The sequence below is a fragment of the Schistocerca piceifrons genome, chromosome 1, assembly GCF_021461385.2.
Source record: "Schistocerca piceifrons isolate TAMUIC-IGC-003096 chromosome 1, iqSchPice1.1, whole genome shotgun sequence".
Taxonomy (NCBI): Eukaryota; Metazoa; Arthropoda; class Insecta; order Orthoptera; family Acrididae; genus Schistocerca; species Schistocerca piceifrons.
Window position 1 is genome coordinate 847,088,028 of NC_060138.1, and position 25,196 is coordinate 847,113,223.

The 25,196-nt window shown below is 44.4% G+C and overlaps 1 protein-coding gene and 1 pseudogene across 1 annotated transcript in view; one reads left to right on the forward strand and one right to left on the reverse strand.

Annotated features, from left to right (window-relative positions):
• Positions 1 to 7,251, reverse strand: part of LOC124715533 (ileal sodium/bile acid cotransporter-like) — a 186,675-nt gene extending 179,424 nt beyond the window's left edge. Inside the window, exon 1 of the mRNA XM_047243104.1 lies at positions 7,084 to 7,251. Coding sequence (XP_047099060.1) covers positions 7,084 to 7,091 — 8 coding nt within the window. The 5' untranslated portion in view covers positions 7,092 to 7,251. The remainder of the gene's footprint in view (positions 1 to 7,083) is intronic.
• A 16,702-nt stretch (positions 7,252 to 23,953) lies between these two features.
• LOC124721815 lies at positions 23,954 to 24,053 on the forward strand (annotated as a pseudogene).
• The last annotated feature ends 1,143 nt before the right edge of the window (positions 24,054 to 25,196 follow it).

Genomic DNA, 25,196 nt, shown 5'->3' on the forward strand with positions numbered 1-25,196 from the left:
GCATGTGGCAGAAAAAAAGATTTAAATACTTTTATTATTACGGATATGTTTAATAGCGCATCCGAAACGTGGATAAAACCATTGATGAAATTAAATTTGTTGTACAACCAGATGTGGGTATTGTCAGCGTGAAACACTCACCGAGAGGATGGACAAGATAAACAGACGCCTGTTTCTGAACCTGAGAGATGCTTGCTGATATTTGATTTTCAAGATTTAACAATCTGCCTTATTATCCACGGTAGAAGATGCCAGGTGCTATCGCTACAATGCAATGCATGAACTGTTCACATTTGCGATCTAACAGCAAATATTGTAAAATCCAAAGCAGATGTTCTAAATGTGGTGGCTCCCCACCCACTTCAATTTAGTAATTATCTTTATTACAAATGTGCCAGTTCCAATGGCAACTAACATCACGAAAGAAGAGTATCGCAGGAACTGAGCTTTATTCACAAAAATCCCATTACAAGAAGGTCCAGCTGTCTTAATCCTACTCTAGGGCAGTTACAAGTGGTCGACGTTATTTAGAGAATGCTCTTGGCACCATCTCGAGGAAATGTTGTGAATCGTCTGCAGGATAAGAGGCCAACACGGTCTCAACTGACACCGCAGAAAACAAGTAACTAACGAAGCTATTCTCAAAATTATTACAACGACTGTCACAATTTCTATTGTCACCAATTGTCCAAAACCTGCATTCGACGGGAAATGATGCAACGTACTACAACTCATCCGCCGAGATAGGAGCACACAGGGACGATCCTAATGTCACCAGATCCATTTTTGCAGAAAACCGGAACTTTGGGACTGATGCTTAAAAATTGGCAAGATAATTGGGTAAAATTCGGAACACAAAAGAGGGCGTAAATTTCCAATCGTTAGATAAATATTTTCTTATACTATGAACAAAACTGGCACAACTGTACTGTTCATGAAGTTTATTAGCATTAGGACGGTAATAAATATTTTATAAAAAAAGTGGACTTATATTTTTCATTAGTCTTTCTGACATCCTTGACGCCTAGCTCGTCCACAGAAAATCCTTAACTAAAAAATTGTGCATTAGAGGGTTAAATATGAAGATACAGACTTACAAAAGTAGTGAATGCTTTGCGTTTGTTATGAATAGTAATGAAACGATAAAAGATAAGGTGGATTGATGTTTAGGACTTTTGGTGTAGTTAATGAATTTACCTAAGTCACCTGCTCTGAGCACTATGGGACGTAACATCTATGGTCATCAGTCCCCTAGAACTTAGAACTTCTTAAACCTAAGGACATCACACAACACCCAGTCATCACGAAGCAGAGGAAATCCCTAACCCCGCCGGGAATCGAACCCGGGAACCCGGGCGCGGGAAGTGAGAACGCTACCGCACGACCACGATTTGCGGACGAAAGTCACCTGCCCTCCGCTCTATGTTTCTCAGTATAAATGAAACCAGGAAAGGAACTAATGGGCCCACGTGAGGGGGGGGGGGGGGGGGTCACAGTACTATCTTGCTGTTGATCGCAACCGACTGACAGGTACTTACTGCGCAACGCGCAAACATCACCTTGTGAGATAGGCGAGCGAAACAAATCTCGCTCGAACCCGTGGGCGCTAATAACGACAGTTGGTTTGGTATTAACCCTAGCAGTGTACACCTCTGAAATTGTCACACGAACTGTACACCAGGATCACAGTGACCTTTAATTATTTTCTGGAGAAACTGCCCGAATATAGAATATTTTGTGATGAAATAGAATACTCATACACTAAACGCATTTTATTTGACCCTCTCACGTACTTTTTCAGTCAATATTAGTATTAATAATCCAAAGTTCGAGACTAAGTAAAAGTTTCCATGGAAGCTTTTCAGTGATGAAACATGAAAGTTATCCGAATCTAAAGACTCTATTTGCAGTTTACTTCCCTGATGAAGATATTTATTTAATAAAGTGCACATATTACACAAATATTTCGAGGTGTTCTCAATTATTCACAAATCGGTTCATTCATGATTTCCACACACTTAGAACATAGACTACAATGTTGTAGGCAACTGGCTGGCTCTTCTATTAGGGACAGCTGTGTTCCAACAATGACCATTCGCTGTCTGAAATTCGGCAGACGGAATAGTTTCACCACTGACCGTCACTGCTGCAGTAGCATCAGCTTCTGCGTCATTTTCGTCATGAAAGTCATTTACATTGCTTTCACGATTGTGTTCTTCTAACAATGATTCTCGTATAACATCTTCCGTTAGTAAAATACCATTCCCACATGCCATTTTCACATAGACGTACTTCACATTCGGCGATGGAGGAGCTACGCGATGTGTACTCTAGGGTCACAGTGACCCTTCAAAAAATATTTCTGTCAAATTAATTAAATAACATTGTCTCACAATTTCCAACGTCCGTCCTCTAGTTGATATCTCTCAATGTTGAATTGTCACTGGTGTTAGGGGCTGTGTATCTGCGGTGGCGCATGCACAGCTGAAAACAAACTCCAGGATCAGAGTGACCCTGGTGTACACTTCTAAGGTTAAATTCCTGCGTTCTGTGTCTGGCACGTGGGGCGGCCTGCAAGTAGTTCTTCGGCTGTGTGCAGGTTGCCCAGCCAGTCCAGGGGATAGAATGAATTTATATTAATGTTTCTACATTTTCTCCACTTAAATTTTCGTCTGCAATGCTCGAGTACAATTCATGGTGGCCTACGTGTCGAGTAGGATCTTCACTTCAGGAGAAGTTGTGTGCCACCGTGAAACGTTCTGACCAACAAGCCACTATGCACCATTTTTTGGACAGCCAATTTGGAGCGCGGGGCAGAAATCACTTCTGACTGTCGCGCGTGTTAGAGCGTCAGACCGAGACTGGCTTCGGTCGGCTACTGTGACGCGAATACTCTCCTCTTCTTATTGTTCGGACTTCGAGCCGACACCAAAACTAACACCGTTGCGTGACCTCATTGGCTTACGGTCTGACAGGCCGGGTGCGCCATCTGTATTCCGTGTCAAAAAATACACACAAACTGAAGTATAATTACTCCTTTCATTACAAAGCTCTCTTCAGATGTCCATATCCCTCCCTATCCTGACCCCGAACAGCTGCGACTCAAACTCATCAACGAAAATACAAGGCCAACTCCCCAGTTCCACCACAGAAACACGATAATTGAGTGGATTCATAGACAGGTGACACTTTGCTTTCATTCTATCTTATGGTCAAACAGCTGATATTGGGAGTGGAAAGAATGTTATAAATCGTGATGGCTGAGAACTATCAGGTGAGGACTCCCAAACTGAGAAACACGCATGAGAAGAGAGGTTTTGTTCGAGAATGCTTAAGGTCAACCGGTATTCATCCAACAGCGCGTCCTAATTCATCGATACTGAGAATATCGATGGAATTTCAGTAGTCCATTAGAATCTGCTGATTCCGTTCTCTGGAACGAGGATTTTGTTCCGGGAAATGTTGACGGTCGGACAGAGCCGGTTTATGACAGGCTGATAAGGCGGCGGAATGGTAAGCGGGTTTCCACTACGTTGGCTGAGAACGTAACAAGGTCATGAGCCGGCCGGGCTTTTCCTGACGTAATTCTCGGAACACCGTTCCGCTATATCTTTCGAAATTGCTGACACGGTAGTACACGGCTTACTCCTATCTGGCCACAGCACCGCCTCCTCCGGGAGTAACTAAAGCCTCATTGTCTCTGACGATGGTTCCGACCTCTGACAAGGACAGCACCGCATCGGCATTTCGAGCGCGCACATTCGGAGATAACATTTAGTGCAGTAAACAGTGACTACGGCGCACTCATAATGAAATCATATGAACATTTCACAAATCAATTCTGAAAACTAGTCACTAAGGCTGTACCGCTCTCAAAATATCATATTATCAACTTCGCGTTACGTGATTTTAGCTGCAGTGATTATTAACTCTCAGTTTTAAAACCAGATCTACAACCAAAACAGTAAACACACTGCCGGCCGGTGTGGCCAAGCGGTTCTAGAAGCTTCAGTCTGGAACCGCGCGACCGCTACGGTCGCAGGTTCGAATCCTGCCTCGTTCATGGATGTGTGTGATGTCCTTAGGTTAGTTAGGTTGAAGTAGTTCTAAGTTCTAGAGGACTAATGACCTGAAGTGTTAAGTCCCGTGGTGCTCAGAGCCATTTAAACCAAACACACTGCCTGATAAAAACAGTCAAGCACTAACAAGACGTAGTCGCATGTAAATGCGCAGAACTATCCGCAGGTTTGTAAATGATTCAGAGTTGCAGTTTTCTGTGACCAATAGTACTGCCACCAGAATGCATTATTGTTGTTCGTGTTTGGTGGTATTACCAGTAGGGTACTGGTAGGATATATAAGGGTCGTAAATAGAGTCAGGTGTTAAGCTATCGCTGAAGTACACGGTACGGTCAATCCTCGTTAGGCACAGCATTATCAACACCTGACAGAGTTTGAAAGTAACCTCATGTGGGACTTCATATGGCTGACTGGTCAAATCGAGCATCTCCAGATTAGTGGGATATTCAGATGTGGCAGTAGCATGCAAATGCGATGGCAGTCATCTTGCACATTAATGAACTTGCAGACAATATTAATAGTATTGTGCATTTTAACTCCTCATGGCGTAATGAGTAATCCATTAAATTTCGGGCATGCAGCCGCGCAAATATTACTTCGTCCACTGATATATCGGGCATTACTGCCCAGCCATCCTCAGGGTGGATCACAAAGATTTAAGACAAAGTTCTTTTTTCTTTATTGTAATTTCATTCCTATGACCCATATGGGCAGGGCACAGTCCACTGCTCTTTAGCCAAACGGGTGTACAAAATACGTGAAAGGGGAACACATACAAAAAAAGGGGGGGGGATAAAATTTTAGTTTTGTAATGAAAAGCGAGTTAAATATGGCACAAAATGCATTAAATTTGGCACGAACATAGATATCAAGCTAAGCTACAGATCAGTCTGTTACCACAAGTTTTATTTTGCAGTTAGATTCTTTGGCTTCAACCAGATTGCCAGCTTACAGCCTACCTAGACCTCTGTCTTAGTTGCAGAACATCCTGTCGCCATAACCAAGACGTCAGGAGGAGAAGGAGGAGGGGTTGGGGGTACAGCTGCACTCTAGGCCGAGAGAAAACCATTTCACTTATTGCGTGTGTGAACTTGCACCTAATTGAATACAAAATAAATCAAAAACACCACACTATTAGGGAAAAAAAAGAAAAACAGTCTAAAGTTTACAACGCTTCCAATGAAAAGTCCTGCCTCCGAATAACCTTCTGTGGTCACAAGGAATACGCAGTTCAGCTCCTTAATTAACTACGCAGGTGTTAAAAAAATTAGTTCGCAAGATGGAATTATATCTCTACAGTTTACACCACTGTTTCAGTTTAAGTAAAATTCTAAGAGTGCGAGCGGAATGTATTGATAACAATCACTCCGAATTAACAATGAATTATAGTTTCACCAAGCAATGCTTGTATTCTGTATCATTTCTTGAGAGAGCACACATGGAACCTAACAACAACATTACTTCTTCATAATTTATTGTCTGCCATCTATTATCTCGAATTGAACTTCGGTTTTTTATATCAATGTTATCAGCTGTAAGTGAAAGGAGCTACTTACACTGCCATCTGCAAATGTAGTTAAGGTAGAATGACCGGATTTCCAAACTCAAAATGTGGTACCCAAGCCGGCCGAAGTGGCCGCGCGGCTCTGGCGCTGCAGTCTGGAACCGCGAGACCGCTACGGTCGCAGGTTCGAATCCTGCCTCGGGCATGGATGTGTGTGATGTCCTTAGGTTAGTTAGGTTTAACTAGTTCTAAGTTCTAGGGGACTAATGACCTCAGCAGTTGAGTCCCATAGTGCTCAGAGCCATTTGAACCATTTTTTTTTTTTTTTGTGGTACCCAAATTAGCAGTTGAAATGAATCGATATTTTGCTGAAACTTCCTTTAATACTACATACACAAAATAGCTTGATATTTTCAAATAGGATCAACACATTCCAACTGAACGTATTTTATTCATCAGTCCACAAAGCATCTCTGATAGAGAACATACTTTCTGAAGCAGCATTAGAGCCAGGTAAAGCTAGTACAGAAGCAGTAATGAGGTGCAAATTTTTGCTGCACATATCTTGAGACGCAACGAAGTTAAAAATGGTAGATCATTTTTCATCAACACATTTAACATTTCTTAATTCATGGTTTTTCACTTCAGTTACATTTTTAATATCGTTCACTTCCTCAAAAAGCTCATCTCCACATTTTTTCTCACAATATTTTCATTGAACCCTGCAGAAATTTTGACTTCACTGAGCCGACTTCCAAACAGCTGCATATTTGAACTGAACACAGTTAAGGAACCTCAAAAATCGTGTCTCGTTCAGTTTGGTTTGATCGAAGATTGTTTTCTTTATTCTGCGTGTGTGCAAATTTCTTCTTCAATTAGGCGTGCTATACGTTACTTAAAACCCGCCATTTCAAAATATAAGGGCCATTTAATGAAAAACGGCCCAACATATGTCGCGAAAATACTTTTTTTTCCGGGACAACGGGTCACTTCAGGTAATTAAGGGACGATGCTGTAAAATACGGAACGTCTGGTCACCCTACGTTAAGGCCGGAATTAGCCGTGGGAGCGCGTGTAGTTGCATCGCAGCTGTGCAAGAACAACCACGTGCTGTCACCAGCGTGCGTCAGGTTTGCTCATGCGCTGAACTATATCGAAAGGCGCCAAGTAAAACAGGTGGAAGCGGATGACAGCAGGGATGACGCAATATTCGACAATACGGTACCAATGTTTACAAACAGCGGCATTCTTGGGAAAGTATAAGAAACCTTTGCGCTATCATGCGGCCGTTAACATGCTGTGTTCCAATTATTTGTGAAATGGAAACTGTGCCATTGCCCGATTATTATACAGAATAAAATTACGCTCATATGACAAGATGCGATTTTGTGGCTAGTGTAAACAATCCAGCGCACTATGAAAGATTATAATATTGCATCAGCCGGTGAGAAAAGACGCTTTCTCTTCTGCGTTGTTAACAGCGATGATAACTGAGCTTACCGAATCATGATCGGCTACTTCGGATTCCTTGCGAAGTCGATGACGACGCCAGGTAAAGTCGAAAGCATGCACGATACAATTTTCGAACACTGTGCGCGGCGACGTATCCTCGTCGAAGATAGTAGCGCAAGTAGGAGGCACTACGCAGCTTCCACGGCCGACGTAGTGGGAGGCACGTAGCAGACTGAGCGCGTGGAGTAAGTAGCCAGGGCGGGAGAGCGCTCATTCGTCCCCCACCCCGTCGCCCTCCCCCCACTGCCGCGGGAAGCGGCTCGATCCCCAGAAGGTTGTTCTTTCATGAAAGGCGGAACAGCTGAGCAGCGGGCCGGCGTAGAGCGCGGCGCGCAGATGAAAGCCGCGACCCGTTTTTTAACAGCGGAACTAACAGCGCACGCACACTGCTTTCTCCGCAGGTTGTAGCACCAATTTATTGCAGTTTCTGTTCCCGTTAAACTGTTGATTTGCTCTCGCAGTGGCATCGCCAGGTCTAAGATTCAAAGGCTTAAACCCCAGTTTGCAGCAGCGACTTTCTCAACAAAATCGAGTAACTGTAGTGAGTGAGTGTCATGCACCTGCCTACAAATCAGCCATCAACTACGTCTTGAGTTGGACAGTGAGTTCAATTATCAATGCTGATGACTGTACCCAGTGTGTGAGAAATTATTTGTTTTCTGTCATCGATAACAAATACAGGTGGCGCACAAAAAACCGGCCCCGAGTACCACAACACTCAATGTCGTCCGCCAGCTCTCATCTATCGTTTGGAATTGCCGGTAAGAATGCCGCTGCGACTTGGTTACGAATTGTAAAATAAATATCTCTGCGAGAAGTATCCCAATCACGAAAGAATAGCAGGTTACCGGCTCATTTAAGCATAGGAATAACAATACATTTTTCATAACGTGCATTACCACGGGGGAGGGGGTTACTTTATGCTCACAAAAAAAATTTAAAAAAAACTAAATTCGTTAATGGTTATTGACTTATATTAAGAGCCGGCCGGTGTGGCTGAGCGGTTCTAGGCGCTTCAGTCTGGAACCGCGCGACCGATACTGTCGCAGGTTCGAATCCTGCCCCGGGCATGGATGTGTGTGATATCCTTAGGTTACTTCTAAGTTCCAGGGGACAGATGACCTCAAATGTTAAGTCCCACAGTGCTCAGAGCCATTTGAACCAACTTGTATTAATAACACTCTTCTTGAAGATGTACTGATGTGTTAGTAGGATCCAGAACATGAAAATATCTTTTAGCACACTCTTAGCGCCATCAATATTTTTTTTCAGTAATATCAAATACGCACTACCCAGGGGATGCAGGGGGAGGGGTACTTCAAGCCTAACTGGACTTTTACTCACAACATACTCTTTAAAAGAGATATTGAAGTGTAAGTAGTGTCCTGAACTCGGAAATATTTAATATGACTTTAAAGGATATAGGCGCGTTAGTCCGGAACCACGCGGCTGCTACGGCCGCAGGTTCGAATCCTGCATTGGGCATGGATGTGTGTGATGTCCTTAGGTTAGTTAGGTTTAAGTAGTTCTAAGTCTGGGGGAATGATGACCTCAGATGTTAAGTCCCATAGTGCTTAGAACCATTTGAACCATTTTGACTTTAAATGGAAAAGTGACAACTGCTACTGCAACGCAATTTTTTGAATAATGTTTAACCGAAAAGTGTAAAACATTCACGGAATCTAGTAGGAGAAAGCATTAGAAACAATAAATGTTTTTCCAGAATCTTAAAATACAAAGTATCTTCATCGATTACGATATTTTCAAAAGGTGGGCACAAATTACTCCCACCCCCACCGCCTCCCCATTGGTATAGCTCGCGCAGGATGCGGTGGCCAATGCGCAGCAATCAGTTTTCATCTAAAGCGCTGAGCGACTTCATTCAATTGTTCGGAAGGGGGGGCCGGTAAGTGTTTTTCACCTTTCGCCCAGTCAGTGATGACAGAACGGAGGAGAGCACCCTGCGGTCTTTCTCAAACCTGCCTCGAGATGACAGGGTGTTTGCGTTGTCCTCATCATTTCATCATCATTCATGAAAGTGGCGAGATTGGGTTGAGCAAAGATCCGGAATTTGTACGGGCGCTGATAACCGCGCAGTTGAGCGCTCCACAAACCAAACATCATCGTATTATCAACATCTTTCTCAAGCGATTTTACAGAAATTAATCGGTAAAAAAATTTCGGTTTTAATTTAGTTATAGCTTTACGTATCAGATTCATGATGATGTGCCCATCATTTCGTTGATGGTCATAATTTTTGCGATGTTTACGTGACAGTAAGACACTGTGCGAATTCCGGGAAAGTATGCAATGAAAAATAGAGGCCGCTATCACTTTGCGTTTGGTCACAGCACATAATATGTTGTTGCATATGAAATTTAGCCAAAATATTGAATTTTTCTTTAGACTTGGGTAGAAGTAACTACCTGTCACCAATTTCGAGAAAACTGATCTGATGCTGATGTAGCACCTTCATTTGCGATCGCGCCGCGTCAGCGATAAAGCCAAAGTGAAATAACCACAACATTCCTCATATTTCATAAACGGTTTCAGATACTGAAAGGAGGTTTGGGCAAATCGTAGCACGCAAAGAGGAGAGTAATTTACCATGTGGTTATTATGCAAAACCTCATCATCTATCCTGTTATTCCAATAACTACAGACTTTTTCGGTGAATGAATGTAATTTTTAAGGGCTATTGATAGCTTGTGAAACAAGAAATGCCATGGGTTTTGGAACAACATAAGTGAAGACATTACAAGTTTTTTTTTTTTTTTTTTTTGTACCGAGGATGCGCTTTTTCATAACCTACTGACTTTACTTTTCCTCAGTGCCTCACTTAATAAACTTAATAAACCAGCGTATCAGAATTCACTTGCAATTGTACCTGCACAACATGTTAGTGAGGTGACACTGTTTAAACTCTGCTGCGTTTTGGTAAAAGAAGCAAATTTTGGCAGGGCAGCCAGAAAAATGTGTAGGTTTCACTCAAAATTCGCGACTCATCACGCTTCTCTGAAAGTTGCAAAAGGTTAACAAGCTAGGCGAAAATAATCGCTGCTTTTTCGGTGGAATTCTTTTTATATACTAACTAAAGCAGGTGTGAGAGTAGATCTTTTTGAATGGTCACCATAAAACTGTGGCAGTGGAGGGGCTCCACTTAACATTTACAAAAAATGTGAGTGTAGGCTTCAGTTGAGGATGGGACTTACCCTCCAGCGCTCAGCATTTCCCCTCCAGCGCTGTGAACGACACCCCAGCACTGTGGCTCTCCCTGCGCTTCCCCAGCCTACTGCACATCTAGCGGCCACGGCATTTTGCATGCACTATATTGCGAGCGTTGTGCCGATTTTCGGCACGATTGTGTTCCGGCCGCGAGTGTTGAGGTCGATATTGGCCTCGCCAGAGGTACTGGGGCGCCGAGTGACCATCTGGCGACGTGGAGTGGAGGATTAGACAGTACTGAGCGAGAAGGACAGCACAGCAGTGTGTTGGGGTCCGGATGGTCCGAATTGTGCATTTAATGATTTCGACACTCTGTGGTTGTGGACTGATGGTGAAACCGAGACGCTTGGGAATTCAACGCTGCTGTAGAACGATAAGCCGTGGGCTCTGCAATTGTATGGACGCAATTACGGCGAGCTGTGGCCGATGTCGTTTGTGGGTGTTTTGCCACGGAAGATAAACAAGACAGCGTGGGCCCAACCTGAACACGCTGTGCAGTAGCATGTTAGCCCACAATAAGGATGTCATTGTATTGAAGAAGAAAGTAGTGGAATACGGTACGTGTATTAACCTTCAGCGACTTCTGCGGTGTTAGTTTCCTTAACTGTGTGGAGATTGAGCAGTAACTGTCACTTTTCAATGGAATTGACGAGTGTGTAAAAGTGTGGCCAATGCCGGATGGGCGTTGTCATAAAGTTATTATATTTCTTGTTTGTGAACAAAATTTTGTTATCAGCATTACTCATTGGATAAATTTGAAATTCAGTTCTGCGCTGTAGTTCAGCGGGTTATAAATACTGGAATTTACCACCCCTATTAACTGTGAGTTTTGTATATGTTTTTATATCTGCGTGTTAAATGAAAGTTAATTTTGAAGTTTGAAAGGTACCTTTGTACCATTACGATTCTGTAAGTTTTTACTTCGAATTGATGTTTGCTACTGTTATTTGTTGAGTATTTATTACTCAAAGGAACAGTTGTTTAATCAGTCTTTTATGAAGTGTTTTAATACTTGATGTTTTTGGTGAACTATTGCTAATAAATTATGTAAATTAGTAATGTTGTGTAAGCAGTTATTGAAGGCACCCATCTCCAGTAGCCAATCAACCATGGCCAGTTGGGAACGGGCATGGATGTAACATTATGGAACTTCCCACGCCCGGGTTTCCGGGTTCGATTCCCGGCGGGGTCAGGGATTTTCTCTGCCTCGTGATGACTGGGTGTTGTGTGATGTCCTTAGGTTAGTTAGGTTTAAGTAGTTCTAAGTTCTAGGGGACTGATGACCATAGATGTTAAGTCCCATAGTGCTCAGGGCCATTTGAACCAAGCCATTAGGGAACTAGCGGCCATTTCTTAAGTTGTCGCAACGCTAATCCTGTTGTTTGTTGTTATTCTTGAAGTGTCTAGTCGCCCCTAAATTAAATAATAATTCAGCACAGCGTTAAAGGAATGACGGACATGTTTGCAAAGAAGTTTCCTGTCGCTTCCATATCAGCAAACAGCAGCATACAGGATTTGGTGACAAAGTAGCGTACTATAGGGTCAGTTGAAAACGCAAAAAAAGAATCGAGCCCCGTCCGTCTGTACACCTGCCGTAATCGCGGACATTCGAGCAAGAATGATCCAGAATCAATAGGTGTCGACACGTAAATTGCCGCAACACGTGAATATTTCACGTAGGTCTTGTTGACGTTTTTTACATCAAATGGGGATGAAGCCCTACAAAATGACATGTCCGAGAACTGAAGGAGGAAGATAAGGCAAAACGTGTGAATTACTGTATGTGGCTATGATAAACAATTCTGAGTGGAATGTTGGACAGGATGCTGTATTTCATAGTAATGAAGCCTGATCCATCTGATAGAACATGTGAGCTCCCAGAACACCAGATACTGGTCAACAACCAACCCATATACGATTAATGAGGAACCTTTACACGGCAAAAAAAATGGGAACGTCGTGTGCTGTGTCAGCAAGTCGGATTATTGGTCTCATATTTTCTTAAACAACAGCGAAAACTGCTACATATAAACAAATCTTTTAGGAATTTTACGAGCAATTGGCCCCCATGAACGTACGTTTGCTGTCTCTCAACCTGTGTCACTTCAATGAGGCAGTCTCACGAATTCATGAATGATTCACAGAAGATAGGACTGTCAGCAAAGGGTTGTGGCCGCTGCGATCCCCGGACCTAATCACCTGCGACTTTTATCTGTGGGGCAGACTAAAGGGAAAAGTGTATGCAAGTAACCCAATAACGTTAGAAGAAATGGAGGACAATATTCGTAAAGAAATTTTGAGAACTGGTGCAGCAGAGTTGCGCAAAGCGTATATTAAAATGTTAGGGCGGGCGTAAAAGTGCATTGAAGCACAAATAGGTCAGTTTCAGCACATAATGTAATGTAATGTAAAAGATCAATTCAGTAAATGGAAACCTTTGCATTAGCTTATTTGTTATTTCTTTATTTTCTATTGATTACATGTTTATCTATTTGTTGTTGTATCCGCTCGCAGCGGGCAACAATCTGTGCGTAATTGGCGAGAAGTCTGTACTAGGGGCCGGTTTTTCTTGCGCCTTCCTGTAATTTCGCCGCCCTCATTCCCATTGAAGTAGTGGATTTTGTGCTTTTGCTTCTTCTTAAACTTTATTTTGTTGTTTGTTTTCTTTTCATATCAAATTGCAAAGGTTGCAGTAGTGTTCTCCCACAAGATAAACCACATTTCTAAATGCAAAACGGCGTTACCTGGACAAAGGTAATACCTGGACAAAGAAAAAGCCTATGCCGTGCGTAAATAAGAACATAATTGGATAAACGTTGTTAATGAAGAATGTTTTAATAGTCAAAATGTCAGATCTGCAGAACGGGAAAAAGAACTTTTGATATTGCACTACCCGAACGAAAGAACCCAGACTCCACTGTATAGTGCAGAATGGACCACTACGTGTCACGAGAGGGGGATCTGCCAGTATCAAGGGGCGGGAAGTATTGCGTTGTCAGCGGAGAAGCAGTAGCGGCAGATTGGGCTTAGTAACTTCTGATGTGGACTAGCCACTGGATGTCACCTGAGTAACAAATCCGCCAAGGTCTTTTCAGCCTCCCAAGGCGACGGTCGGTGATATGATTGTGTAGAGGAAACGCGAAGGAACAAATAAAGGTAAATCAAGACCAGGAAGAATGGCTCTGAGCATTATGGGACTTAACATCTGAGGTCATCAGTACCCTAGAACTTAGAACTACCTAAACCTAACTAACCTAAGGACATCACACACAACCATGCCCGAGGCAGGTTTCGACCCTACGACCGTAACGGTCGCGCGGTTCCAGACTGAAGCGCCTAGAACCGAGCAGTCACAACGGCCGGCAAGACCAGAAAGACTGACAGACGGAGACCGGAGGATTGTTGTAAAGGAATCGTAGAAAATCAGTGGAAGGAATCACTTGTGAATTCCAAAGTGCTAGCAGGAGTCCAGATGGCACAATGACTATGCATAGGGAGTTACAAAGAATGGGGTGCATTGGTCGAGCTACCCCATAAGGCACACAGTTGTGTAGCCAGTGCTAAGTGACTCTTGAGGTGATGTAAAGAGTGGGCCAGTGGGCAGCGGATGACTACAAACAAGTGATTTCGAGTCATGAATTACAGTATACCTGTGGCAGTTCAATGGAAAGGTTTGGTTTTGACGAATGCTGGGAGAACGTTACCTTCCATCACGTGAAATGTCAACAGTGAAGCACGGAGGAGGTGCCGTTACAGTATGGGGGCGTTTATCGTGGTTAGGGTAAGGTTCCTTTACTGGGCTTAAGGAAATACTAAATTTGGAAAGATGTGAACATACACTACTGACCATTAAAATTGCTACACCAAGAAGAAATGCAGATGATAAACGGGTATTCATTGGACAGATATACTATACTAGAACTGAGATGTGATTTCATTTTCACGCAATTTGGGTGCATTGATCCTGAGAAATCAGTACCCAGAACAACCACCTCTGGCCGTAATAACGACCTTGATACGCCTGAGCATTGAATCAAACAGAGCTTGGATGGCGTGTACAGGTACAGCTGCCCATTCAGCTTCAACACGATACCACAGTTCATCAAGAGTAGTGACTGGCGTATTGTGACGAGCCAGCTGCTCGGCCACCCTTGACCAGACGTTTTCAATTCGTGAGAGATCTGGAGAATGTGCTGGCCAGGGCAGCAGTCGAACATTTTCTGTATCCAGATAGGACCTGCAACATGCCGTCGTGCATTATACTGCTGAAATGTAGGGTTTCGCAGGGAGCGAATGAAGGGTAGAGTCACGGGTCGTAACACATCTGAAATGTAACGTCCACTGTTCAAAGTGCCGTCAACGCGAACAATAGGTGACCGAGACGTGTAATCAATGGCACCCCATACCATCACGCCGGGTGATACGCCAGTATGGCGATGACGAATACACGCTTCCAATGTGCGTTCACCGCGATGACGCCAAACACCATCATGATGCTGTAAACAGAACCTGCATTCATCCGAAAAAATGACGTTTTGCCATTCGTGCACCCAGGTTCGTCGTTGAGTACACCATCGCAGGCACTCTTGTCTGTGATGCAGCGTCAAGGGTAACCGCAGCCATCGTCTCCGAGCTGATAGTCCATACTGGTGCAAACGTCGTGCAGATGGTTGTTGTCATACAAACGTCCCCATCTGTTGACTCAGGGATCGAGAGGTGGCTGCACGATCCGTTACAGCCATGCGGATAAGATGCCTGTCATCTCGACTGCTAGTGATACGAGGCCGTCGGGATCTAGCACGACGTTCCCTATTACCCTCCTCAACCCACCAATCCCATATTCTGCTAACAGTCATTGGATTTCGACCAACGCGAGCAGCAATGTCGCGATACGATAAACCGCAATCGCGATAGGCTACAATCCGACCTTTATCAAAGTCGGAAACGTGATGGTACGCATTTCTCCTCCTTACACGAGGCATCACAACAACGTTTCACCAGGCAACGCCGGTCAACTGCCGTTTGTGTATGAGAAATCGGTTGGAAACTTTCCTCATGTCAGGTCGTTGTAAGTGCCACTGGCGCCAACCTTGTGTGAATGCTCTGAAAAGCTAATCATTTGCATATCACAGCATCTTCTTCCTGTCGGTTAAATTTCGCGTCTGTGGCACGTCATCTTCGTGTTGTAGCCATTTCAACGGCCAGTAGTGTATTAAACAGCATCTTGTACGTCGTAGAGTAGAGGAATAGCTGGGAGACGGTAACTATATCAGCATGACAATAGGCGCTCTTACAAAGCAACATCTGTGAGTCAACGGTTTGTGGACAGTAACATTTCTGAAGTGGACTAGTCTGCCCAGAGTCCCGACCTCAACCGAATGGGACACTTTTGGGATGTCTTGGAACGTCGACTTCGCTCCAGGTTCCAACATCCAACATCCTGCCTTCTCTGGTTTCGACTCCTGAGGAAGAATGTGCTGGAATTCCTACACATACCAAACTCAATGAATGCCCCTCAGAAGAGGCCAAGCCGACATAAGGCCGAAGGGTGAACACATTCGATATTAATATCCACTATTAGGTATCCGGACACTTTTGATGAGATAGTGCTTGTTGCAAATAAGGAAACAAGATTCAAATAATAAAAAGGCCACTATATGCTACCTCCTAAATATTGTTTGATGTTTTGTGGTATGTATATACTTACTCCAGAAATAAATGTTGCTGTTTTGAATGTTTGGAACGACATTTTATCTATTCCCTCACTTCTCAGCAGTGTGGTTAGTTTACCATACACCCTTTGTCCAGAATGTTCACTAAGAACTGCGCTTTGGTCATCAACAAATTATATTTTCACTGCTAAACAAATTATATTTTCATTGCTATTTCCCTACTACATACATTACTATAGTTTGATTTTTTTTTGTGTATAGAAAAGGTGGTCCCTTATAACCTCACTTTCACCAACCAGGCATTAATCTCTGTACCAGACAGTTCGCACAACACGTGAAAGTTTGGCGGCGTCCAGTAAAGTGAAACGACTACTCATGACAGGCGAGGCTCAGCAGAGGAATAAAACGCCACAAGCACTGTACTAGACTCTCTCACCGTGAGTAATCAAGAGAGAAAGGAAAGTCACATGTGTAAAATGTGTTTAAAGTTGTACAAACTGTTTAACACCATACCCAACTGAGAATTCCTGTACTCCACTTTCAGCAGCCTGCACTGGAATATTTGGCTTAAAAGAACGTATCTGGAACGGCCTTTCTCGCACTTATGCGTAGAAAGTGAAAGACGTGTAAAAAGTAAATAAAAGTCGTTCACTGATTCACACAATCATACATACGTACAAACACACAGGGGGTGGACAAAAACTTGGAACACAAAAACCACGAAACATTACCGAGCCTAATACGGTGTAGGAAAACCGTTGGCATTCTAAATAGCTTCCAGTCGTCTCGAAGTGAATAAATAAAGTCCTGCAAAATATTCCAGGGAGGTCGTATACCATTCTTCCTGCATACTAGTGGCAAGTTCAGGTAACGATCACGGTGCTAGAGAGCGATCACGCGATATTCTCTCCAAAGTAGACCACGCAGGCCCAGTAATATGCCGGCCACTGTGGCACAGCGGTTCTAGGCGCTTCAGTCGCGGGTTCGAATCCTGCCTCAGGCATGGATGTGTGTGATATCCTTATGGTTAAGTTAGGTTCAAGTAGTTCTAAGTCTAGGGGACCGATGACCTCAGATGTTAAGTCCCATAGTGCTCAGAGCCATTTGAATCACTTGAACCCAGTAACATTGAGATCTCATGATGGTGGCCAGGGGAGGTGCGCCGACAATTCATTCTCGTGCCCGCAAAACCATTCCTGGACTATGCAAACTGTGTGAACAAAGGTCTTGCTGTCTTGGAACACAGTGTCACCACTGGAAAACAAACATTCTGCCATGGAATGCACTTGATCGATCAGAACGGTCACATAATCCTTGGCAGTAATGTGACCCTGCAGAGTAACCACGGGGCTCATGGAATTCCGCGATATACACTACTGGCCATTAAAATTGCTACACCATGAAAATGACATGCTACAGACGTGAAATTTAACCGACAGGAAGAAGATGCTGTGATATGCAAATGATTAGCTTTTCAGAGCATTCACACAAGGTTGGCGCCGGTGGCGACACCTACAACGTGCTGACATGAGGAAAGTTTCCAACCGATTTCTCATACACAAACAGTAGTTGACCGGCGTTGCTTTGTGAAACGTTGTTGTGATGCCTCGTGTAAGGAGGAGAAATGCGTACCATCACGTTTTCGACGTTCATAATGGTCGGATTGTTGCCTATCGCGATAGCAGTTTATCGTATCGCGATGTTGCTGCTCGCATTGGTCGTGATCCAATGACCGTTAGCAGAATACGGAATAGGTGGGTTCAGGAAGGTAATAAGGAACGCCGTGCTGGATCCCAACGGCCTCGTATCACTAGCAGTCGAGATGACAGGCATCTTATCCGCACGGCTGTAACAGATCGTGCAGCCACCTCTCGATCCCTGAGTCAACAGATGGGGACGTTTGCAAGACAACAACCATCTGCACGAATAGTTCGACGACGTTTGCAGCAGCATGGACTATCAGCTCGAAGACCATGGATGCGGTTACCCTTGACGCTTCATCACAGACACGAGTGCCTGCAATGGTGTACTCAACGACGAAACTGGGTGCACGAATTGCAAAACGTCATTTTTTTCGGATGAATCCAGGTTCTGCATCCGTGCTTGGCGACATCGCGGTGAAAGCACATTGGAAGCGTGTATTCGTCATCGCCATACTGGCGTATCACCCTGCGTCATGGTATGGAGTGCCATTGGTTACACGTCTCGGTCACCTCTTGTTCGCATTGACGGCACTTTGCACAGATGACGTTTTATTTCAGATGTGTTACGACCCGTGACTCTACCCTTCATTCGATCCCTGCGAAACCCTACATTTCAGCAGGATAATGCAAGACTGCATATTGCAGGTCCTGTACGGGCCTTTCTGGATACAGAAAATGTTCGACTGCTTCCCTGGCCAGCACATTCTCCAGATCTCTCACCAACTGAAAACGTCTGGTCAATGGCGGCCGAGCAACTGGCTCGTAACAATACGCCTGTCACTACTCTTGATGAACTGTGGTATCGTGTCGAAGCTGAATGGGCAGCTGTACCTGTACACGCCATCCAAGCTCTGTCTGACTCAATGCCCAGGCGTATCAAGCCCGTTGTTATGGCCAGAGGTGGCTGTTCTGGGCACTGATTTCTCAGGATCTATGCACTCAAATTGCGTGAAAATGTAATCGCCTGTCAGTTCTAGCATACTGTATTTTTCCAATGAATACCCGTTCATCATCTGCATTTCTTCTTGGTGTAGCAATTTTAATGGCCGGTAGTGTAACTGTCCAAATCATCACCAAACTCTCGCCATGTTTCACTCTTGTGACGTAATCTCACCAGAAGTTGGAAATGGTGTAATACAAAACTTATCCGACCTAACGACTTTCTTCTATTGCCCCGTAGTCTATATTTTATGGCTTCGCACCACGTTTTCGAGTTACGAGCATTTGCATTACTGACGATGGTTTTGGAATTCCAGCTCGTCGTGCAATTCCTTGCTTATGGAGTTTGTGTTGTTTTGGTGCTGACATGGTTAGGGAGTGCGACATTCAGTTGTGTAGCGACTTTTAAAGCTGTCCTCCTCAATGACCGTCCGTCACGAATACCCAATACACACCACGCTGTGACATAGGGGATGATTTTTTTCCACTTTTCCTGTATGCAGACCTTAGATACGGTGCCTCTTGAAACACCAAACACTTCGGCTCCTTTGGTTACGGAAGCAGCCACTCAATACGGGCACCAACAATGTACCAAAGTTCAAATTCACTTACCGCCGACATAATGCACTCACAACTACAGAGAATACTGCGCTGACCACGACTGACACAACGATTGAGGACATTGCACGGATGCCGTTCGTGGTCAGATACAACAGTGCAATCTGCAGGCTTGGCTAGCATCTGCACTTATGTTCGAGTACGTATTTCTCGCGGTGTTTCCATATTTTTGTGCACCCCCGTACATTCTAGTACATGCATCACACACACACACAAACACACACCCACACACACACACACACTCAGACGCTTGCGTGTATGTATATACTGGACAATGAGTAACATTGTTCCAAAAATAAATTAAGACTATTTCCAATGTAATCCGCTCTCATTCATTCCCAACACTGGGAATAACTCTGTCCTTCTTTTACGCATGTTGTTTAACTGAAAGCCGGTTTCTCTAACGGACCAGATCTCAGGCAGCTTGCTTTACCCTTCGAAGTAGAACAAAACACACACACACAATGGACAACACTACTTCAAAACTAAATTAACAATAATTCCAAGTCCCCATTTCTGAATGGTTTTGGAATTCCAACTCTCCCTGAAATTGTCTGTCTCTGGTGCTTCCATCGTATTATTTCAGTGGTGACAGGGTTCGCGAGCGCGACATTCATTTGTGTAGTGACTTTTGCAGCTGCCGTTCTCATAGTTTTCGTCACAAGAGAGTTTGAAGAAATGTGTGTATTTGAGTAGTATCTGTTCTGCTGGACATGACACCGGGCTACAGTTGTTCGCTATTGATCTGAAGAACATTCTGAACAATTAGAAGCCGGCAGCTTCGGTCTGGAACAGCGCTGCTGCTACGGTCGCAGGTTCGAATCCTGCCTCGGGCATGGATGTGTGTGATGTCCTTAGGTTAGTTAGGTTTAAGTGGTTCTAAGTCTAGGGGACTGATGACCTCAGATATTAAGTCCCGTAGTGCTCAGAGCCATTTCAACCATTTTGGACAATTACTGCGAATGATATGGCCACCCAAACTCCTTGACATCTGTTTCAGTGCGGATGCACTAATATCGTCCGAACTCCTACGGCAATCAATACGCTGAGGTGATGAACGTCATGGTACATCTCCCAATATCTTGTCGGACCTTCTTTTGCCCGGCGTAGTGCAGCAACGCGACGTAGCATGGGTTTAACAAGTCGTTGGAAATCCCCTGCGTAAATATTGAGCCATGCTGCCCTTTTAGCCGTCCACGATTGCGGAAGTGTTGCCGGTGCAAGATTTTGTGCACTTTCGATTACGTCCCATAGATCTTGGATGGGATTAATGTCGGTCGGTCGCGAACAATTATGGCCCCATGTGCATTTTCATATTTTCCCAGTGCAATGATTGTTCCATAAAATTTCGGGCGTGCAGCTGCATGAATGTTACTTCTTCTGATATTTCGACTGTATGCCTTTTAGCTATCTTCAGAGTGGGCCAGATGACTGACGCTCCAACGCTGGCTCCGCCCTTTTAGCCAGCCCCGATAGCTGAGTGGTTTGTTTATGCTGTCCAACCCTTGCGACCCCATGGTGCTACAGCAACCTGACATTAACTGGCGAACGGTTTGGGGGTGTTTGCATGCACCCTTTCTACCGTCGTCTGTGTCTGCACTCTGGTATGTTTTAGTCTATGGCAAATTCCCGACAAACAGTCGACTTTATCGCATAGGACTGGCCACTTCCCCACTCTGCACTGACTGTCAGCTCGAAGACACCGACGAGCACCGTCTTACGTGCCCCCTCAAACGCAACGTATGGCTCCTCATCCAACGAATTGTGGGCTTTTACCTCCTTGCCCCGCGAACGACGGTAACCCCAGATTTCTTGTTGTTGCCCTAGACATTTCACTTCCATCTTGCTAACCACCATACACTCATCTGGTTTCGAGAACAGGCTTTAGAATACCTCTTTCAGAGTGGTCCGCATACAGTCCTTGACTTCTGGTACAAAGTTGTGACCGCGCATAGCACCCTGACCCGAAAACCATCTTACCGACAAACTTTTGCCGCTTATCTCCGCAGCGTCCTCCCTGACCCGCCTCAAAGTTGGGGTGTGCCATGCCTGCCCGTCACGTGATGCAATACCCTTATCCACGTTCTCATGCATCGACCAGAAAAGAAGGAAGAAGACAGAATCTGTTATATTTTGTTGTATTTAATGTTTTTCTAATATTTTTTGTTTAACTAACAATCTTTTGTATATGTTTAAATGGTACCTTGAAGAACTGTTGCATTGTGTATATATATGTACCGTTAGTTTGCTCAATGAAGATTACTGAATTAAAAAAAAAGTTGTCAGCGTGACGGATTGCCGTCCTAAGGGCCCGGGTTCGATTCCCGGCTGAGTCGGAGATTTTCTCCGATCAGGGACTGTGTGTTGGGTTGTCTTCATCATCATTTCATCCCCATCCGTCGCGCGGGTCGCCCAGTGTGGCGTCGAATATAATGAGACCTGCACCAAGGCGGCCGGACCTACCCCGCAAGGGGCCTCCCGGCAAATGACGCCAAACGCTCATTTCAATTTTTCCGTCCTTTTAAACGCGCGGACCGCGCCACTGCACGTGCGGCCACAGATACATAAGGCGCTGTGGAGAATACTCGTTGGCTTCAAAAACTCATCTCAAGTATGGATGGTAATCCTCCAGACTGCTGTCGTCAGCAGTGACGTGTGCTCTGTGTACCAGAATTCTGAGAACACTCATCGCTTGCGAAAGATGGTAGCAGCTGTTTGCACGTTAGTATTATTGCTGATGGGTCGGTTTCCGACATGCTGCATGTCCCAAAGTGTCATAAGGATTTATAAACTGATCTATACGGATTTATACTTAAGCGCAAAAATTTTCAGAATAGTACACAGAGCACACGTCATTGCTGACGAGAGCAGTCTGGAGGACGAGCTTGAAGCCAACGGGTATTATCGACAGCAGATACGTAAGGCACTACAAATGAAACCAACAGTGAGCATAAGGAATGCAGAAGAAGACACGAAAAGTTTTAAATTTATGGCTTTTCTGCCTTACATGGGAAGCAAATCGTCAAAAATAGGACGGATCCTCAGCAAAACACAAAGTGACTTTTTCGCCCTCCACCAAAGACAGCAGCACTCCTGGGTTCCGTTTAAGATGATTTAGTGCTTCGGAAGCCTGGCGTTTACAAGATTCCCTGTGAGCGTAGCCGTTAATACATCGAATAGACGACACGTACAGCCCATGAGAGATGCACAGAGCACCACAGGTATACCCGGCACTTACAACCTAGTAAATCATCTGTGGCAAAGCATTTTATTGACACAGGGCACTCTATGGTGTACGATAACATCGAAATTTTAGCCCCCACTGCTGGGACTTGGCAGTGAAATAAGCAATTGAAATTCAGTTGGCGACGATTTAATTAATAGAGATCGTGGCTTCAGTTTGGACAAATCATAGAGTCCCGCACTTTCTGTAATAAACTCACAAAGACGTCGCAACGGTGCCGCTCGCAGTGATACATCGATATTACCGTTTCGATCGACCGTGCAACCATACATCTAATTTCATGCATATGTTGCACCTCTCTGCCGTCGATCAACGCCTTGTGTATCTGTGGCCGCATGCGCAGTAGCGCGGTCCGCAGTCTTAAGACGGAACAAGTGCTGGAGCGTCAGTCACTCGGCTCAGTCTGAAGATGGCTGGACAGTATACAACCGAAATATCAGAAGAAAAAGTGAAATTTATGCGATTGCACGTCCGAAATTTTGTGGAACAATTGCGGCCCGGTCCCATGGCGCATTGTCATCCTGGAAATAATCCATCATTGTTTGGGAACATGACGTCCGTGAATGGCTGCAAATAGTCTCCAAGTAGCTGAACATAACCATTTTCAGTCAATGATCTGTTCAGTTGGACAAAAAGTCCCAATCCACTCCAAGTAAACACAGCCCACACTATCATGTAGCCACCAACAGCTTGCGCAGTGCCTTGTTGACAACTTGGGTTCAAGGCTTTGTGGGTTCTACGTCAACTCGAACCCTACCATCAACTCTTATCAACTGAAATTGGGACTCGTGTGCCCAGGCCACGGTTTTACAGTCGTCTGGGCTCCAACCGATATGGTCACGAGCCCAGGAGAGGCGCTGCAGGCGGTGTCGCGCTGTTAGCAAAGGCATTTGGCGTCGGTCGTCTGCTGCCAAGTTCCATGGCACTGTCGTAACGGATACGTTCATCATAGGTCCCACATTCATTTCTGCGGTTATTTCACTCAGTGTTGCTTGTCTGTTTAGCACTGACAACTCTAGGCAAACGCCGCTGCTCTAGAGTGTTAAGTGAACGCCGCCGCCCACTGCGTTGTCCGTGGAAAGAAGTAATGCCTGAAATTTGGTACTCTCGGCACGGTCGTGACACTGTAAATCTTGGGATACTGAATTCCTCAACGATTTCCAAACTAGAATGTTCCATGCGCCTAGTTGCAACTATAAATCCGAGTTCAGTGTCTGTTAATTCTCGTCGTGCGGCCGTAACCGCGTAGGAAATCTTTTCACATGAATATCCTGGGTAAAGTGCACTGCCGTTTTTTTTCCTTGTGTTCACAGTATCACCGTCGTCTGTATATGAGCATATCGCTGCCCCGCAAGTTTTTTCACTTCAGTGTTAATGGTCGAAGGACGCTGCATTGCAGCGTGCGTTAAGTTGGAAATTTGAGTCCGTCAGGTACGTGTTCGGATGGCCGTAGTGACGTACTCGCTTCCGTGGTACGCATACTAAAATTAGACCAATATATAGCAGATTAGCATGCCCCTACACAAGAATGACGCGAAAAATAAGGCAACCGCTTATGAGAAGCGGTAAATGTGGGTTCGAGTCCCGATCCGGTACAAATTTTCAGCTATCGCCATTGATTCGCCATTGCATTACCACAGTGCCCTGTGCACCTGGTGTCACGTCCCTTTTTTTCCCCTTTCTCTGTTTCACATTAGTGAGTTTGAAGAGTTCTATGTTGTTCAACTGATGAATGCCGCAATCTGAAATTATGTCCGAATGATTCCCATTTGGAAACTCTTTTGATCCTCTATCAGTCTGCTGGAACTTATTCTAGGACTATAAAATTTTATGACAGCCCGGCCTGATCGCATGAGTAGGGAATGAAGAAAATTCTTTGTTGCTCTTTGTACGCGTTAGCTAGTAAAAAGATTGCTATGCGGTCTGTTGAGAATAGGACATTTATTGATTTAGAAGTTTGTTATTGGGATCATCTACAATGTCGACCGATATTACTTAGTCATAAGGGAGCATAACAAATACAAGAAGCAATGATAAAGTTTTATGCAGCAGTGATCTGTAGCGATCGTTATTTCTAGGGAATTCTTTTTTTCTGTCATTTCTACCAGCTGTGGACTACGTTGCTTCAACAGGTTCCTTCCTCGAAGTTTAACGTCAGACAACCGGTCGTGCATTGAGAGGCACCCACATGCCTTGCTCATACTGTGGCATCAAGCAGTCAGGCCTGCAAGATGAGTGGTCTGCCAAGCGAGTGGATTCATTCTTAATTTGTCGAGTAACACGTACTCTAGTACTCACACTTAAGTTACAAGTTATCCTCCTATATGATTAATACGCAACGGAAACACGCATCTGACTAACAGTAATTTACAGAACTCTGACTGTACACTACGCACTGGCAATACCACATTTTCCTTCCCTTTTTATTTAACGGCTTTTGTCAACACGTGGCCACCGCACTGAATATGAATGGCGCACACATTATAAATTCGGGACATTCAGACAACATACAATTCGAAGGAAGAGTCCATCAATCTTTTTCTTTTCACTATCTTATTTATTCCGATAAATTCTCTAACCTAGACACACAAATTCTACAACCTACAACAATAACACATGAGAAATTCCGCCCAGTGGGCATGGCTTTACAATGGTGAATCTCTATCTTATGGTCTCGTAATTACTTTTAACGCTACAGTG